Source organism: Brachypodium distachyon, chromosome 1 (assembly GCF_000005505.3).
Source record: "Brachypodium distachyon strain Bd21 chromosome 1, Brachypodium_distachyon_v3.0, whole genome shotgun sequence".
Lineage (NCBI taxonomy): Eukaryota > Viridiplantae > Streptophyta > Magnoliopsida > Poales > Poaceae > Brachypodium > Brachypodium distachyon.
Genome location: NC_016131.3, coordinates 28,817,135 through 28,835,080, shown reverse-complemented (window position 1 = coordinate 28,835,080; position 17,946 = coordinate 28,817,135). Strand labels below are relative to the sequence as shown.

Genomic DNA, 17,946 nt, shown 5'->3' with positions numbered 1-17,946 from the left:
ACACCCTATTTCTGCACCAGCTGGACGAAAGACCTCATGTTGTCAAGAAACAGGAGGAAAACATGATGTTGTCGAGAATGAAATGGTTTGCTACACATAGCAAGAGCGCGGAACCTGCAAAACAATACCCGTCGGATGTACCTGTCTACAAGCATAAAGTCACATGCGATGGCTATCAGAGCCGAGGTATCGCCATGGGTATTACTAGCGATGCTGAGCGGCAATAGAGAAAAGAAGCGCATACATCAGTGATCTGTGCTCGGCGCCCACGGATGTCTCCAGTTACCAAGATTATGACTTCAGTTAAAGTTCAACAGAATACCCACCGTTCCAAAACAGTATAACAGAAAACATACGCAACTGCATCCTAAAGGTATCACAACATGGGGTTTGGTTTAGACTCCGAAAGAACAGGGGGATCTCAGCTCCTTCCTCGCATACACATCAAAACGCATAACCAGAGTGGTTTCTTTCAATCAGCAGATGCCTTTGGGGAGTCCTCAGCTGTTGTTAGGGCGTCCGGAGCCGTCTTCCCCTTGTGTGTCTCCACCGCAGCTTTGAAATCTTCCCTGATGCCGGTATCCTTGAACTTGAGAGCAAATGTTGTAAGCCCACTCTGGGATTCGCCGATGCTGTTAATACAGGCAAATGTCACGCCCTTCTTGTCCATGTCCTTGAGCGACATGTCATCGTAGAGGCTTGCATTCAAAATCAGCCGGTAATTGCCCTTGGCCCTCATGATAAGCCGAGATCTCTCACCACCAGATAGGGGGATGTTCAACTTCAGCTCCCCTTTACCTCTTTCTTTCCAGCTCCCGTCAAGGTACTCATATATTGCAGATTCAGCAGTAAATACAGCCTTTTCATTTTCTTCACCTGTTTCAACTGGACCCTCTGGCATAGCAAATTTCTTCGGTGCTTCTGCTGCAGTGGCGAGCGCAGGAGCAGAACTTCCATTATTCGTAGCACCAATATTGAAAGAAGGGAAGGTGGAACCATCACTGTTAAGACCAAATAGGGGAGCATTTGAGCTTTCTTTAGATCCTGAGCCAAATGAAAATGATGAGACTGAAAATCCAGTTCCTGCCAGTCCTGTGAAAGCATTTTGGCTGCTTGATAGATTCTTAAAAGAGAAAAGAGGCGTCGGTGACGATGACTGCCCTTTGCTATCAGCATCCTTCTGTTCACATGATACATCCTTAGTATCTGATCCAGCTTCATCCTTCTTCTCATCGTCGTCCTTGCTGATTTTATCTTCATTTACCGCTTTTTTCTCTTCAGCATCTTCATCTTTTGTTTCACCCTCAATTCTAGGTGTCTTGCTGTCATCTTTGCTGGGTTCTGCAACTACCACTTTGTTCTCACCAGTTCCATCCTCTGTCCCATCTGCCTTGTCACCAGTCTTGACAAGTGGAGAGGGTGCTTCTATTGGGACTTCAGACTTATTTTTTGCATCCAACTCGCTCCCACTGCCATTGCTGCCCTCATTAGCTTTCTCACTCAAGCAACTGTCCGTTACATTGGGCATTGTGACATCAGAAGGTGCAGGCTCCGAGGCAGGGATACTTGCTTGAACACTAGAATCACTTGGGGCAAATCTAATTGCAGAGAAAGGGTTAGAAGGAGCTGATGACGGCTGCTGGCGCCGAACCTTTACAATCCTTCGGGTTGCCATCACTTCCTCACTAGCTTTCTTAAATGTTCCATCTTCTTGCTCCGTCGAGTCATCATCAGGCTCAGGATTGTCCTTGTTGATTTGTTTATCTGCAACCCTCTTCCTCGAGGTTTGAGCATGTTCCTCATCCGCCATCTTAGAAGTTTTGCGTACCTGGAGATCAAAAGATCAGAATAAACAAACAGAACAGTAATAAGTACTTTATACACATAACCATCCAATCATCACAGAGAATAGCACAATTTAGAGACATGTTTGACTATGCAGTTATTTTGTAATGCGCCAAGGCATTTACAGAATAAACTAAAAATAAACTAGGAAAGATGAAAGGCAAAGTGGGGAAAAATATAATAGAGAAAAACAGGTGCACTAAAAATACATAATGTAGCCAAACTAGGTTGCCTGAAGTCCAATGATGAATGTGGAGTCTCATATCATGCACTATGGTACTTGTACCTATGAGTCATAGGCTATAACTAAGACAAAACAAACATAAAGGAACTTTCCCGACTTCAACTGGCATCCGAAAGATCTTGAACCGAACCCCAAGCCTAGCTTCTTTTTTAGCAAACAAAAAAGCAGTATCCTACCGACCCCCTATTCTCATCTCCCTGTCCTTTGGCAAGCCACTCTCCCCCTCTCCATCACCAACAACTCCATCCTCCCGCAACTACCATATTGCCCCATAGCCGCCACCCCCTGTGCTAGAAACAGTATAGCACACCCGACGGCAAACTTGCAGGAGCCCTCACATGGAAATGGAGGCAGAGCGTACCAAGAAACAAAAACTTGGCTGAGGTGTAAAGGCTCAGTTCAGCGGAGGTCACAACACTGGTGAATATCTTCATGGATCCAACACCACTTCCACGTCACACATGGTCGCTGCGGTGGTCGACGGAGACCACTTTAAGATCCGCCTGAACGTCTTAGTCCCTGCCGTCGTCGAGCGCTTGCAGAAAGTTTTGTATTCAGCGTTTATTATGGTAGTTCAAGTGAGGCATTAGAGACATGGTGTTGCAGAGATAAGCCGAGCTGAAGTGAAATCTTAAGTTCTATTTAGCGCTTCATAAAGAATGATCAGGCGTAGTCAACATAGTTGGTAGGTTAAGATTTGTGGAAATGATATGCCATTGAGCTCGAATACTGTTCCAAAGATCAATAATCAGGGGAATCTATTTCTTATTTTTGGGTGAAATATGGTTTGTTGCTTAGGAGCACAATCTAGATTAAAACTCTTATTTTCACTTCTTTTATGTTGTTTGGTTTTGGCCCGACTATTTTAAGATCAGAAGATTTACAGAACATGTAAACATTGCTCTTTTGTTGTGGTGTTCAAACCTATAATATGCCTAAGTGCCGTGAGTTACAACAAATGTTGTTAATGCTTTGATATTCACAACACTAGACAGCCCATACATGTATAGTTTGGTGCAATTACCTGACAACGTCTAGGCATTAAACCACCATGGTGTGGAGTATTCTACCATTGATATTCCTTGTGTATTAGTAATGTTGTAGTAACAATGAGTTCATGGTCGTCATCAGATGACCATGACGAATCCAACAGCTGCCAAAGTAAGCTGCGATGATCCATTACGATGTGGTAGAGGAACAGCCATGAATAGCGAATGGCTTTGCACATATAGACCAGAAAAATATAGCCATTAACATTATAGCGGTAACAATTATAGCCATAAAAATTTTAGGGCTATCTACATCATCAATAAAGCATAGAAGAATGGAAAATGGAGAGTCAGTTGGACGAGAAGAGATTTGGAGAGGCTCTCCATATATATGGAGGGAGAGATTTGGGGTTTGATTGGAGATGCACTAACTAAAGACTACACAAGATTTATGAAGGGAAAACTATGTTGACTAACGACATATTAAATGATAAGTTATGTGCTAGAGGAAAATAAAGCATTGCAATGCTGGCACAGCACTTAGTACATACCATGGGCAAGGTACATTATGCTTAAAAATGTAGGTGCTATTTAGCGGCTAAAGCAGAAGATTTTATATATCAGCAATGAGAAATATTTAATTAAAAGGTCCAAATCAAAATCTAGCTTAAATGAATATATACTGATATATACACAAAAAGTGCTATTTAATATGTTAGCATGTCTCTCTTGTTTTTCCTTGCCCATGATCGAAATGATATATTGTTTCGCGAAATTTTATATATCAGCAATTAGAAATATTTTGACCATCCGTAGCGTATAACCACATGTACAAAGTGCAAACTTTCAGCTTTTCTTTTACTTTGAAAATACTAACTTTTGAATAAGAAAACAAGCTTGCAGGAGCTTTACGCTATCCTGGTGTGGTGGATAAGGAGTTAGTGGTGGAGGACATCACATGCGTGGATTGGAGGATGCTTCGCAAATGACTCTCGAGTTCTTGCCTGCGCATCAAACCATGCCATCTGTTGGCATGCGGGCGTCAAACATGTCCCTTCCGTCAGAACTAAGAAGCGTACTGTTTATTTTATTGTTATAATCTGTATACAAAATGGCAAGTAATTTCTGCAAATCTATACATCCATCCATGCTGCTCTTACATCCGTACACACATAGCAACAACATATGCGTGCATACAAATATCCATGGGCAAATAAGAGGGAACTTTTACCTTGGGGACAAGCTCGGCAGCGACTGGAAGCAGAGGGGCGTCGGGGCGAGAGCTTGCACGGCGAACTGAATCGGGGCAGGCAGACGGCGACCTTCTCGTTCGGGCGGACCCTCAGTAGGGGCGAGATGCGGCAGGCTGGGTCTCGGAGATGGTTAGAAATACGCGGCAGCTGCGACCTGGGGCTCCGGAGGGGAAGATAGCTGGGAGTCGACGGAGAGGAGTTGAGCTCGGCAGCGGAAGGAGGAGCTCGGCTGGGGAAGGGAGTGGGTGGCAGCGGCGTAAACCCTAGCACCCGTCTCTGCTCGCCATGTCGCCTCGCGGTGGGAGGTAGAAGAAAATCTTGACCGGCTTTCTTGCACAGTCGACTGTTTTGGTTAAATTGTTTGTACATTGTTACGGGCTTGCAGAGCCCAGCCGGCCTGGTCCATGCCTCCATGGGCCGACATCTCCCCTTTCACCCGAATATTTTTTGAAGCAAGGTGAATTCCGAAACCACCTGGCCCATCTCCCCTTTCACCCGCCCGGGCTGGACCCCATCTCCCTCCTTTTGGCCCATCCCGCTGCCGACCGCCCTAGAACACTCCCCTCGCTCGTCTTCCCCGCGAGCGCCGCCACCCCTCCCTCCTTCTGTCCCATCCCGCCGCCGAGCGCCGCCCCCTCGCTCGTCTTCCTCCTCGCGCGGGCGCCGCCACCGCAGGTTGGTCTCCCCTTCCACTCTCTCGCTCCCGACCGCCCCCCATCGCCTCAACCGATTCCGTTCCGCCCTTTAGCTACCCGTTTCATGTCCTTAATTTTCTCCAATTCGTAACTGAGGCAAAGATAAAGTTAGGGCGGCCGCCCTACTGGGTCCTCCGCCTGTGCCCCCCATCGGTTTCATGACAAGTTTTGGTAGCATTTTGACTCATGGAGCCTTTGGCCTTTCTGCTTTAGCCCCTCTAGAATTTTTGTGGGGGTAGCATGATCTTTTGGTTGCAAGTGTTTGTTCAATTTTTGACCTGTTCTGTATTTCACATGTACACCACTTGAGTATATTAATTGACATACACATTTCTTTGTTGTAAGCTATGTTTGTCTATGAAGTGCAGTAAAATTTCCCACAAACTCAAAATATGCGAGTACTCTACAGATACATATGCATTGAAGCTGAGATGAAACTAAAAGCTGGGTGTGGCAGATACATAGGACTCCTTTTTACAGGGGAGAATGGAGATACATATGACTTCACTTGGTGCTATAGGGAAAGTAATGTCTCTTCTATGTTTCGTGATGAATTTTGAGAATGAGGAAAATTTGCCAGTATGTGTATTTTTTTTACTTATTGCAATGCCAGATAAATCAAATTAAATAAATTATCCCGTGACCTGCTGCAGATTGAGGAGTTTTCATGTACATCAGTATATATTTGTGTAGATTGAATTATGATTTATACCTTTCGTTTGAATATTTCTCATTGTCAATTTATAGAAATTCCTCTGCTTTAGTTGTGAAATAGCACCTACGCTTTTAAGCATATTGTTGGTCATATAAAATGTATTAGATGATGGAGTTCTCTGTTCGACATGTACTGGAGACACACAGGCTTGTAGTTCTGGATATGTTACCAGCTTACCATTCCGGTAGTATGCCAGTACTTCGTCAACACCACGTTGGGATTTTTTTTCTGCTAACACAGAACTTGTCGTTTAGATATGCTGTTATATAGGTGACATTTTTTCCTTCGTAAATCTTGTGTAGTCTTTAGTTACCGATGCCAGGTGAAGCTGGGAAAGTGCTTTATGTTTGTTTGTCTCGGTCATAAGTACTAGTGCCATAATCCATGATACGGCTTATCCATTCATCTTTACACCTTGGACAACCTAGTTCGGCTACATTATCCCTCAAAAAGAAGCTTGTGCTCTGTAATGATTGCACAGTTACTTGTATATACTTCTTTGTTACTCTTTTCTTAGTTTGTTCTGTTGTTTTGATTTTCAGGCACTCAAAACCTCTAAGATGGCAGATGAGGAGCATGCCCAAACTTCTAGGAAGAGGGTTGCAGATAAACAAATCAATAAGGACAATCCTGAGCCTGATGATGACTCAACGGAGCAAGAGGATGGGACGTTTAAGAAAGCTACCGAAGAAGTGATGGCAACCCGAAGGATTGTTAAGGTTCGGCGCCAGCAGCCGAAGCCAGCTCCTTCTAATCCTTTCTCTGCCATTAGATTTACCCCAAGTGATTCTAGTGTTCAATCAAGTGTCCCTGTCTCAGAGCCTCCACCTTCTGATGTCACAGTGACAAATGTGAAGGACAGTTGCTTGAGTGAGAAAACTAATGAGGGCAGCAATGGCAGTGGGAAAGATGCATTATCCGCAACGGACAAGAATGCAGATTCTAATGAGGTGGATGAGATTCAAAAGGATGAAGCAGCCCCAGAAGAGTCAGATGCAGAAGACAAGTCCAGTGCTCCAACAGAAGCACCCTCTCCACTTGTTGAGACTGATGACAAGGCAGATGACGCAGGGGATGGAACGGGTGAGGACAAAGTGGTAGTTGGAGAACCCAAGGAAGATAACTGCAAGACATCTGGAATGGAAGGCAAGACAGAAGATGTAGAGGCCGAAGAGAAGAAAGCAGCAACTGAAGCTGGAGATGAAGATAAATTCAGCAAGGATGATGCTGAGAAGAAAGATGAAGCTGAATCAAGGGCTAAGGATGGATCATGTGAGCAGAAGGATGCTGAGAAATCATCACCGACACCTCTTTTCTCTTTCAAGAACCTGTCAAGTGGCCAAAATGCCTTCACAGGACTGGCTGGAACTGGTTTTTCAGGCTCATCATTTTCATTTGGCTCAGTCTCTAAAGAGAGCTCAAATGCTCCTCTATTTGGGCTAAAGAGTGATGGTTCATCTTTCCCTTCTTTCAATATTGGTGGTACGAGCAACGGAAGTTCTGCCTCAGCGCTCGCCACTGCAGCAGAAGCACCAAAGAAATTTGCTATGCCAGAGGGCCCAGTTGAAACAGGTGAAGAAAACGAAAAGGCTGTATTTACTGCTGAGTCTGCAATATATGAGTACCTTGATGGGGGCTGGAAAGAAAGAGGAAAAGGAGAGCTAAAGTTGAACATCCCGGTATCTGGTAGTGGCGAGAGATCTCGGCTAATCATGAGGGCCAGGGGCAACTACCGACTGATTCTGAATGCAAGCCTCTATGAAGACATGTCGCTGAAGGACATGGATAAGAAGGGCGTGACATTTGCTTGTATTAACAGCATCGGCCAATCCCCTAGTGGGCTTACCACATTTGCTGTCAAGTTCAAGGATACCGGCATCAGGGAAGATTTCAAAGCTGCGGTGGGGGCGCACAAGGCTAAGAAGACTCCCGACGCAGCGCTGAAGACACCTGAGAACTCCCCGAAGGCATCTGATGATTGAAAGAAACCGCTCGGTTTCATGTTCTTTTGATGTGTATGCGAAGGAAGGAGCTGAGATTCTCCTTGTTCTTTCAGAGTCTCAAGTAAAACTGTTTGGGAGCGGTGGGTATGTGTGTCAAACTTAAATTATAGTCATAATCTTAGTAACTGGAGAGATGAGACTGTATAATCCTGTGGGCACAGATGCGAATTTTAGGTACTGTCTTGGAACGAGTTATCCCTGGTGTATGCATGTTTTTTAAGGGACGCTGGTGTATGCATCTTGTCAATGTTTGCAGCTTTGTTCTCAATGTTTTTAGCACAGGGCACTGGGCTGGTCTGAACCGAGGATGCGGTTGATGGGCTTGGGTCGGTCAGGCGTTTTTCTTAGCACAGGTCGCTTAGGCTACTCATGGTCATAGTGGAAGAAACTTACTTAGTATCTAGACAATTTTGTGACGTGTCATGGTAATAAATGAAAAAAAAGAACGAAGTGGTAACTAGATATGTTACCATAACATCACACAAATCAAAATAAGATGAGTTTGTAACCTAATAAATGACACAATCCATGGCATCCATATAAATTATTACTCACTATGAAGGTAGTTACTTAGACTAATAACATAAGCATATTACTACTCTAACTTACTTCCCACTATGACCAGCCTTGAGCCTTCTTTTCCTCCTAGAATTTCCCTGCCCCCAACCTGGCTTAACTTGTTGGATTTCGACGTGACCAAGAAAAAACAGTTTAATCCGTCCACGTCTCATGGATCCGACATGTTAGAAACCTTGTCAATCAACCAGATCTTCTACGAGATTAGGGGTTTGCAAGAGATCTCGTCCTAAAAGGATGGTTCCGCGAGATGATTAGCGTTAAGTGTGGTTATGTGAAACCCTGCGTACAAAAAACATCTTCAAAAGTTCTGATGGTGATCAAGAATGAATTGGCGCTTAATCGATAACAAAGGCATTGGTGCTTTGCTCTCTGGACCAGATGATGTGCCCTAAATTTGTATCTTGACATTTTTCCTTTCCTTTCTCTTTTACTTTTGTAATTAAACTTTGTCTCCCTCGTGGTCCATCTTGTGTCAACCTCCTTTAATAGATCAAGAGTATGTTGTGCCTCTTCTTCAAAAAAAAAAAATACTTTCAAAATGTATGATTTTGTGAAATTTATTCATTCTAAACTGAAAATTTTGGACTATTTGAAAACGTCTGTCTCAGGAGTCATGATTGTGTGAGAAGATTTGCGACAAACATATTCTGTACAGAGTAAACCCTTGCCACGGAAGGTGTGTTTTGTAAAATTTTCTCTCAAGGCCTGCTGCTCCGTATTATTTTCGCTTCTCTCTGCCTACGCATACACAAGCAGCGCAGCCGCAGATCGGTAGAGCCGGCAGCAGCCTAGCAGGAGCTCGCTGCTCGGAGGAGGCGGCCGCGAATCGCCCCTCTCTACCCGGCCCAACAAGTCCCAGCGCTACCCGAGCCTTCACGGCCTCTCTTCCTCCCGTCTCAACCCTCGCGGCGGCGGCGGCGGTGGCTTGTTCTCTCTGCCCCTCGTCACCCTCCTGCCTTCTTCCCTTCCCTCCTCTCTTGGCCTGATTCGCACCACGAAACCCTAGCACGCACCCAAACAATCCGCAGCGCTACTGATCCCTACAGCCATGCATCTCACTCTCGAATTCGGGTAATTAATCTTCTTTCTTTCACTCGATTCTTCTTCTTCTGTTTGCGTCTACTTTGCGCATATTGTCGTTCTTGACGAGCTGGGTTGGGTCGTTGTGCCGATTTCAGGGGCGGCTTGGAGCTGCTCCTGGAGAAGTCCACCAAGGTGCACAAGGTGGATTGCCAGCCCACCATGGACGGCAGCGAAGGGGGCAAGGTGCTGTTCCCACATCGAATGCATCCACGGCTTGGTCACTTATTTATTATAGCCTTTAACACTGCTGTTTGAAATCTCGGTCCTTTTGCAGGCCACCATGAAGGGGCTGCTTTCGTGGGTGAAATCCAATTTGATCAAGGAGCGTCCGGAGATGTTCATCAAGGGTGACTCCGTGTATGGTTTACATTTTTCTTTTCAATTGTTTGTGCGGATAATGTTATGTTCCAATTCATGAACTTGTGTGGGGCATTTAGTGTGCGGCGGCATTGCCTCCTCCAGCTTTTGTGTTGTTAGCCTCTTTAGTTAGTCACTTCGACCTCGTGCTTAGGTGATGACTAGTGAAGTGCTTTCATTCCTAGAGAGGAATAGATGGCGATACTGAGTCCTTTCATTGGTAGTGATACCAAGACTCTAGGCTAATGATATTTGGAAACTGCAACTTGCACTGCATATGATGCTTCTAGTTCGTAGGAGGATGAACTGTGGAACTCTTGATTCTTCAGCAGGTTGCCATGTTTTTTCTGTGTTTTGGTCAAGGATTGGTAAGAAAAATTATAGGAAGGAACCAAAGTGATAATATGCCCAAAAAATTGGCAGCCATCCAAACAATGGTCGAATCATACAATGGTTATTTTGGGCTCTAGCAAAAAAATTAGCATGACTGATTTGGGTACGAACCCAGCACTCTGATTTAACATCATCGTGAAAGAAACTTCAGCCATTTATACGGACTTAAACTATCTATATCATTTATGTAGTTTTTGGTGACTTGACTAATGCTATGTCAAGTGAATATTCATAAAAATTCAGACATTTCTCAATGAAAATGCTACCTCATTCTTATTTTTGTACTTGCTGATGCCCCTACACAAGGAAAATGCTACATCATATTTTTTTTTATTGCCAGCACAAGTTATTTCGTTATTTTTCCTGTAGAGCATTGCTTGCTTTGTCTGTTCAATAGCCTGTGTAATTGGCCTCATGATTTGTACCCTTCATGATCTATAGGAGACCTGGTGTTCTTGTCCTTATCAATGACTGCGACTGGGAGCTGTGTGGTGGCCTTGATGCAGAGTTGGAAGATAAGGATGTGGTTGTCTTCATCTCCACACTACACGGTGGATAATCTTATTATTGAAACAACCAGGACTGCAAGCGGAATGCATATTATACTGTAGGAAACGGATGTCAAGATATTGGATTTTGCGACATGTGGAAAACAAACTACATGTATTGTATTATTTTTTTTCAATGCCACTGTAATCTCCTTGTTTCACTATCTAAAATGGAGACCTACTCGTGACCATTGACAGCAATTCATCTCTTGTCAGATGTTGACTTGTCTGTCACTAATCTGCATCTGAAATTCTGAATATGGGTCCCTTTATACATGTGTTTGTGTTGGGCTGTAAACTCAGTTCAGTTTAGCACTTCACTGGTGTAATTCTCCAACAACTGACTACAGGACACATTCTTTATGCGGCAGAGTTTACACCTGGCGTCTGCATCAAGAGCTAAGCATGTTAGGTTTCCTTGCTTATGTGTCAGGTCTAGCCGTTTTAATGAATAATTATTTGGTGCCTTGTAGGTGTGGTCATGTATAATTTATAGATATTGCAGTGGTCACTCTTACCGGTGATGCACTGATGGGAAGGGTCAGCTCATGTGCATCAGATCTCATCTAAAAGACGTTTCTAAAGGCATCAGATCATGCTTAAAAAAGCATCAGATCTTATCCAAGTGTGGAGCTCTGTCTTCTTCTACATGGCAGAATAGCAGCTGTTCCAGGGACCAGGGAGGAAGGCGGTGTAGCACTCGGAACAATCAAACACCCAGCCCCAGCGGCCAAGTGAAGAGCAGAGCAGGTAGGCCGTAGCCTTTCACATCGCTTTCCTCCTTGGCTCACCTGATCATCTTGAATTGAATGATTTAGCAATTTCTAGGCTGAGCTGAGAGGTCTGGGACGACTGAGAAAGGAGGATGGGCTTCTTCTTCTTCGCCTCCCGTGCTGCTGCCAGGTTCTTGGAGGAGATCAGGCACCCCGCCGGTGTCTCCACCGCAGCGCTTCTTCTCACAGCAGCCAGGTGTGCGCTCCCCACTTCTCTCCGATCCCTAAAGGAAAAAAGTTCCTTTTTGTCCTTGCTTTCCCTCTATTTTTACGTTTCCTTTTTGTTCTTTTCCTAGCTGCTTTCTTGGTCTAGATAATCCTAGTCAACAGCGAAGTGATGTTGTTCTTGGACAGTCATCTGCTGTACTACTTCATAAACAGCCATCCGCTGTACTTCATGAGCAGTCCCTTTTTCCGTGTGTTTGGTCCAAAATGTTCACATTTGTTCTTCCCGATCAGTTGCTTTTGGCTGCATTTGCAATTAAGCTTCAAGATTTTGTTTACTGGCTTTGCAGTGGTGGAGGTATTGTGGCCTATGCTGATTCCTCCAGGGCAGAAGAGGCTTCGGAGCCATCAGAGCAGGTTGCCCCCAGGAAGAAGAAGGTGGTGGTTCTTGGCACTGGCTGGGCTGGCACCTCTTTCCTCAAGAACCTGGACTGCTCCCGTTATGACGTGAAGGTCATATCCCCTCGCAACTACTTTGCGTTTACACCTCTGCTTCCAAGCGTCACGTGTGGGACAGTGGAGGCACGCAGCATCGTTGAACCGATACGGAGGATGTTTGAGAAGGTACTTTGGTTGATTGGTTTAGCAATCAATGTTATACTCCTGTATGCTAAAAGCTGTATGTGTTCTTGTGGTTGCTATTGTGCAAAGCTGTGGAGTAACACAATGACTGCTTCTCATGTCTTTCTTTTGCAGAAAAAGAAAGATGTTACATATTATGAGGCTGAGTGTTTCAAGATCGATGCCACGAAGAAGGCTGTACACTGCCGTTCTGCTGTTGGAACTAACTTGGATGGGAATGGTGATTTCTTGGTTGATTATGATTACTTAGTTGTTGCTCTTGGAGCTACTGTTAATACATTCAACACTCCTGGTGTGATGGAGCATTGCTACTTTCTGAAGGTAAAGTCATGTGCAACGTGGAGTACCCTATATTGCTCTATTTTTCATGTTTCAGACCTAAGCTGCAAGTTATTCTTTTTAATTTTTCTATAAGAAGATGAGTGGGGAAGAAATGGTACAACATCTTGAGATCTATGGTATTGGTACTATAGTATGCACGTACAGTCCTATACCAAATGACAATTCTTCTCTACCAACGGTGGAGCTATGTTGACGCCAGTACCCCGCCCCCGCCCCCACCCCTCCACAGCCCAAAATAAAATTTTCAGTTAACCAACTAGCAGTAGTTAGCTAGGATTGGAGAAAATAGAGCACACCCCTCCCCCTCAGGCTGCAGCTTACAGCCCATTTTTGTCTTTCGCCACTAACTGCAACGCTGAACTGCTTACAGCGACCTACAGATTTCATTGCATGACAGCATCTTCCATGTCGAAATCATGCAGGCTATTGAAAGTTTGGATTCATCTGTTTGGCAAAATGCACTTGACTGTACTTGAATTATTTTAAAAACATGATGTTACCTTAATTGTCTGCTCGTGTTAAATAAAGCTGCTGTTGGTCTCTCGTCACATTATTTTAAAACAATGCATGTGACAGCTTTGTTACAATTAAAATTGATGTTGGTTTATCATCCAACATGCATACCGTGTTATCATTTTTACTTCAGCTACACCACTGCAAATAGATTGTGTTGATATAGATATCCAAGGGAAATTAATGTTTCTTAGGCTCACCTGGTTGGAGAGGTTTTATAATCCCACCACCTAGGTTCAAGTCATTGCAGATACAATTTAGGTTCCTATTTGTACTGTAGGAGTCTCCCTTACAGTTTTCTTTCCAAAAAAAGATATTTTATATTTCTTCTAAGCCTGCTTATTGTTGTTAGGAATCAGCATATGCCACAATATCATTACATCCTCTGAACTTTTTTTGCTGGAGATTACGTTCACCGAACTGTTTATTTTTTCAAATTTACATTCATAGAACTACTAGCCATCTCCTGTACTTACAGCTTCACGTTGTAAAAGTCAGGAAGTGGAGGATGCTCAGAAAATTCGGAGGAGTGTGGTAGACTGCTTTGAAAAGGCTTCACTTCCGAACATTAGCGAAGAGGAGAAAAGGAAGATCCTTCATTTTGTGATTATTGGTGGTGGACCTACTGGGGTTGAATTTGCTGCTGAATTGCACGATTTTCTTGTCGAAGATCTGGTGAAGATTTATCCTGCAATTCAAGAATTTGTGAAGATAACAATTATTCAATCAGGAGAACATATATTGAATATGTAAGGCATTATTATTAACTTACTAGATAGTGTTGCCGCGGTAGTGAGTAATAGCCACGATTAACTTGCATGGTGCATACACAGAACTATCTTGTCAGGCATCGCTATGGATATTTTTGGAACAAACATAAGTAATCCAGGGGGATTAATGTAACTTGTACGAGCCTTCCATACCAGATATTGAGGATTATACTGGTGGATCACATCTAACTAGAACACGCATGCTGCAAATTGTGAACTTCCCAGCATATGATTCATGGTCAATTCTCACATTCTACCAGGAAAAAAGGAACAATAATTTGGGATTTTTCTATGCTTAGTAAAACAACTTAGCCACTGGAAGTGGAACATATATCCCAGTCATTATTTTCGAGCAGGAAGGACCAAAACCCGCCTTATCCCCATCCACCAACTGTTGCAAGTGTTGGATTATTTTTGTACCAATTTGATGAGTAGCTATTTAGCAAAAAGCAGTGTTGGATTATTTATGAGTAGTTTTTGGGCTGGGGCATTTTCTTCTCTGTTCTTCCTTCCTTTCCTTTTCATTTTCTACATGATTGTTCCTACTATGAAACTATCAGGTTCAGAGGCTTACTGTAGGCATTGCAGTTTTGTGATGAATTGGATGTTTTGTTGATTTGACTAGGGAAAATTGCCTGATTATATTAGAATCGAAAACAACAACTTTCTATTGTTTCAATATCCATGCCTTCTGATGATGTAGCCTCAGCAGATATCTATTTAGCCTCTAGCCTTTTTGTCTTCTTTCCATATGTTACTATTAGATGATATATGATATATCTATTTCCAAAAAAAACGATATATCTATTTCTTTCATACAGGTTTGACCAAAGGATAGCTGAATTTGCTGAAACGAAGTTCCTGAGAGATGGGATCGAGGTGTGTACAGGATTCAGAGTGGTGAACGTCTCTGATGATTTGATTACAATGAAGAGCAAATCAGCTGGCAGTGAAATATCGGTGCCATATGGTATGGCTGTTTGGTCTGCTGGTATTGGTACCCGTCCTGTCACTGTGGACTTCATGCATCAAATTGGTCAGGTTGTTAACTTACATATGAACCAAAGCTGCCTAAGCAGTTTACCGAATCATGTTTTACTTCAAACATTTAGTTGGCATATATAAATGTTCTCTCCTTTAACAGGCTAAACGACGTTCCTTGGAAACTAACGAATGGTTGAGAGTCCGTGAGTGTGATAGTGTATATGCAATTGGTGACTGTGCTTCAATTAGTCAAAGGAAAATAATGGTATGTGTAAAGTATTCCATTTAGCTTCATAATCAAAGTATTTTCTCCCTTTCCAACGTTGTAGCTTGTTAGAGTCATGTCAGTCACATGATCACATCAGAATCATCACTGCAGTATACCGGTCTGTCGCGGCAACTGTCATAGGTGTCAGTTTACTCATTGTATTGGCATATACGTTGAATAAATAAGCACTCTGAACATCAAAGTTGGCAATGTTTAGTCCATGTTTCATCCTTACTCTGACTTTGTTTCTAATCTTTCAGGAGGACATTTCAACAATATTTAAAATAGCAGACAAGGACAACTCTGGCACTTTGACACTGAAAGAAATATATGATATTCTAGAAGATATTTGTATAAGATACCCTCAAGTAGAGCTCTATATGAAAAGTATGCACATGCTTGATATTGCACAGCTGATAGAAAGTGCCATAGGTGATTCCCACAAGGAGTCGATGGTGGTTGACATAGAAGAGTTCAAAAAAGCTCTGGGCCACGTGGACTCCCAAGTTAAAAGTGTTCCAGCAACGGCTCAGGTTGCCTCTATTTCCATATTAAACTCATGGGTTAATCATATTTCAGAACAGATAATATTGTGATAGTAAACAACCAATCTCGCATGTGGGAATACTCTCTCAGTGTGTCATGAATATTTTCCAGGTTGCTGCGCAACAAGGATACTATCTTGCTGACTGTTTTAACAAAATGGATTACTGCAAAGATCATCCAGAAGGTCCATTGCGCATGACAGGGTCAGCAGCAGGGCATCACAATTTCCGCCCATTCCGGTACATATCTTTCTGTTTACAGTTGTACTTGTACTCAAGTACTTGCATGTTATTTCAGGCCTGAAGGTAACTTGTACTTCACACCTTGCAGAGATGTCTGGCGTAGCATAACTTTATAAACTTGATTATTGCTGCCAGTAAGTACATACTTGGATAGGACCAATCTCTACATAGGAGCATTTCATAAATACTGATATCAATGAATTTATGAAATATGCTGTTCTGTTTACAATTTCTCTTTAAATTCCGCACTATTAAAAAAACAAAATTAGCAGAATGTTACCTAAAACCCTCTCATTTTTAGTCAGCACAACATGTTGTCTTCACAGTCCTTCTTGGACATGTTTTACAAAGAAATGCTCCAGCTGCAATTTGCAAACAGTTAGATTGTTGGTTCAAAACAACTTAGATGAGTTCCAGATTAGTTCCTTCACAAACTATTCAGTAGAAGACGGAATTTGTTGCTGGTTAAACTTACTTTTACTTTGATATCATCAGTTCTTGCTTCATGATCTTGTACTAACTCATCTTTTGCACTATATTCAAGATACAAGCATCTCGGGCAATTCGCACCCTTGGGCGGCGAGCAAGCTGCAGCTGAGCTCCCAGGTGACTGGGTTTCCATGGGCCACAGCACCCAGTGGCTCTGGTACTCCGTATATGCAAGGTAAGAACTATGAACTTACTCTCACTCAGCACCAGTGCCATCATAATCATCTACTATTCTACCAGAAGAAACCATGGCCTTATCCTTTACGGTTCTTTTAGCCACAACTCAGATTGTTCCTTTCTCCATGAGCAGCAAGCAAGTGAGCTGGCGCACAAGGGTGCTGGTCGTATCCGACTGGACTCGCAGATTCATATTTGGGAGGGACTCGAGTCGGATCTAGCGCGGGAACACTCCCAACAAAACCTTTCTGTGGGCAGGGGAATTGATGGTACTTGATTGTGCTCAACTTTGAGCAAGCAAAGCTGTCTCTTGTTCCTTTCCTGTCCTGCCAACGAAGCTATCATCCTTCCCTGCATGTGACTGTGCAGTTTCTTTTGCTCCTGCTGGCTGCTACATGGTTCCCTGGATGTGAGTGATTGTGGAGCTGAAGCATATCTGACACAATGAAGGTGTCACTTGACAGCCTTGGTTTGTGCGAATTTCAGGCGAACTTGAGGCCAAGAAAAATGTTTCTGGTAAATGCACACGAAATTCATGTAAATTTAGAATGCATATGAAAATTAAATGTGCATGTCCCTACTTATTTTCTTACTCCCTCCCGTCTCATATTAAGTGTCTCAAATTTTCCCAAACATGGGGGTATCTATAGCTAAAAAACGTCCAGATACATGTAATATTTTGAACCTTAATATGGGACGGAGGGAGTACATGTTTATTTACTTACTACCACCCAAACCATTGCTATCTTTTGGGAGTAATCATTTCAAACAATCTAGATTCTTTTCTCCCTAACTTTGTTTATGTTTCTGCCATGTCACAATGGATGGAAAAAAAAACTAGGTTAAATGTTTAAGCTATAAAACAAAATCCGCCAAATTAGCAGTAGTTGCAAGTTTCACTATCAGTGGCCACTAGTAGCTGGTATGAACAGCAATAACAGCTTGTCCAAGCTCTGAGGGTAGCCATGAAAAAACGTACACCACATGGTGCGGCCAATCGGATGCTGGTGATGGTAATGTATGCATGATGGTCCTCTACGGGTAAAAGTAAGCATTATTCGTTGGTTACCAGATGTTGTACGTTGAGCGTGAGCGAATGGTCCATTTCCTGCTCACATGTAATGGTCCATTTCCTGCTCACATGTACGTGTACGCCGTTCCAGGGTACTACTCCCTCCGTTCCATATTAATTGGCGCAGCTGAAATTTTGGTTTTTGATTCGGAGAAATGGCTAGTTTTTCCTGTATTATGTTTGAATAAACTTGAACGAAAACTTGTGTAAGTTTCAAGGAAAAGGGATGAATGTGCTTGAAACGGGTCTAAGTTCTCGG

General features: G+C 43.1%; 4 protein-coding genes across 8 annotated transcripts; 3 read left to right on the top strand and 1 right to left on the bottom strand.

The window, feature by feature from the left end:
• Positions 1-261: 261 nt before the first annotated feature.
• On the bottom strand, positions 262-4,668 carry LOC100824162 (nuclear pore complex protein NUP50A). 2 transcript variants are annotated; one of them, XM_003563395.3, is made up of 2 exons: positions 4,310-4,668; positions 262-1,828 (listed from the first exon to the last, which is right to left on the bottom strand). In XM_003563395.3, exon 2 carries the CDS (start codon positions 1,808-1,810, stop codon positions 473-475), a length of 1,338 nt encoding a protein of 445 aa, XP_003563443.1. In that variant the 5' UTR covers positions 1,811-1,828; positions 4,310-4,668; the 3' UTR covers positions 262-472. The 2 variants fall into 2 exon arrangements, with proteins under 2 accessions (XP_003563443.1, XP_024312394.1); XM_024456626.1 differs by lacking the exon at positions 4,310-4,668 and adding an exon at positions 3,114-3,257.
• A 184-nt stretch (positions 4,669-4,852) lies between these two features.
• LOC100823443 (nuclear pore complex protein NUP50A) lies at positions 4,853-8,003 on the top strand. Of its 2 annotated transcripts, XM_014897898.2 has the most exons (3): positions 4,989-5,006; positions 5,436-5,551; positions 6,284-8,003. In XM_014897898.2, the coding sequence occupies exons 2-3, from the start codon at positions 5,513-5,515 to the stop codon at positions 7,721-7,723; spliced, it is 1,479 nt and encodes a 492-aa protein (XP_014753384.1). In that variant the 5' UTR covers positions 4,989-5,006; positions 5,436-5,512; the 3' UTR covers positions 7,724-8,003. The 2 variants fall into 2 exon arrangements, with proteins under 2 accessions (XP_014753385.1, XP_014753384.1); XM_014897899.2 differs by lacking the exon at positions 5,436-5,551 and having other exon boundaries at positions 4,853-5,006.
• Positions 8,004-9,023: 1,020 nt separating this feature from the next.
• Positions 9,024-10,980, top strand: LOC100822830 (ubiquitin-related modifier 1 homolog). The gene is made up of 4 exons (XM_003563391.4): positions 9,024-9,394; positions 9,502-9,589; positions 9,681-9,763; positions 10,598-10,980. Exons 1-4 carry the CDS (start codon positions 9,372-9,374, stop codon positions 10,713-10,715), a joined length of 312 nt encoding a protein of 103 aa, XP_003563439.1. The 5' UTR covers positions 9,024-9,371; the 3' UTR covers positions 10,716-10,980.
• A 240-nt stretch (positions 10,981-11,220) lies between these two features.
• On the top strand, positions 11,221-17,403 carry LOC100822518 (external alternative NAD(P)H-ubiquinone oxidoreductase B1, mitochondrial). Of its 3 annotated transcripts, XR_002961709.1 has the most exons (12): positions 11,221-11,454; positions 11,523-11,673; positions 11,993-12,266; positions 12,399-12,605; positions 13,638-13,888; positions 14,731-14,950; positions 15,054-15,158; positions 15,422-15,694; positions 15,819-15,946; positions 16,038-16,083; positions 16,494-16,613; positions 16,749-16,763. XR_002961709.1 is itself a non-coding variant. In XM_010229048.3 (11 exons), the coding sequence occupies exons 2-11, from the start codon at positions 11,570-11,572 to the stop codon at positions 16,834-16,836; spliced, it is 1,770 nt and encodes a 589-aa protein (XP_010227350.1). In that variant the 5' UTR covers positions 11,223-11,454; positions 11,533-11,569; the 3' UTR covers positions 16,837-17,403. The 3 variants fall into 3 exon arrangements, 2 of the variants coding, with proteins under 2 accessions (XP_010227350.1, XP_003563438.1); XM_010229048.3 differs by lacking the exon at positions 16,038-16,083 and having other exon boundaries at positions 11,223-11,454; positions 11,533-11,673; positions 16,749-17,403; XM_003563390.4 differs by lacking the exon at positions 16,038-16,083 and having other exon boundaries at positions 11,223-11,454; positions 16,749-17,403.
• Positions 17,404-17,946: the final 543 nt, after the last annotated feature.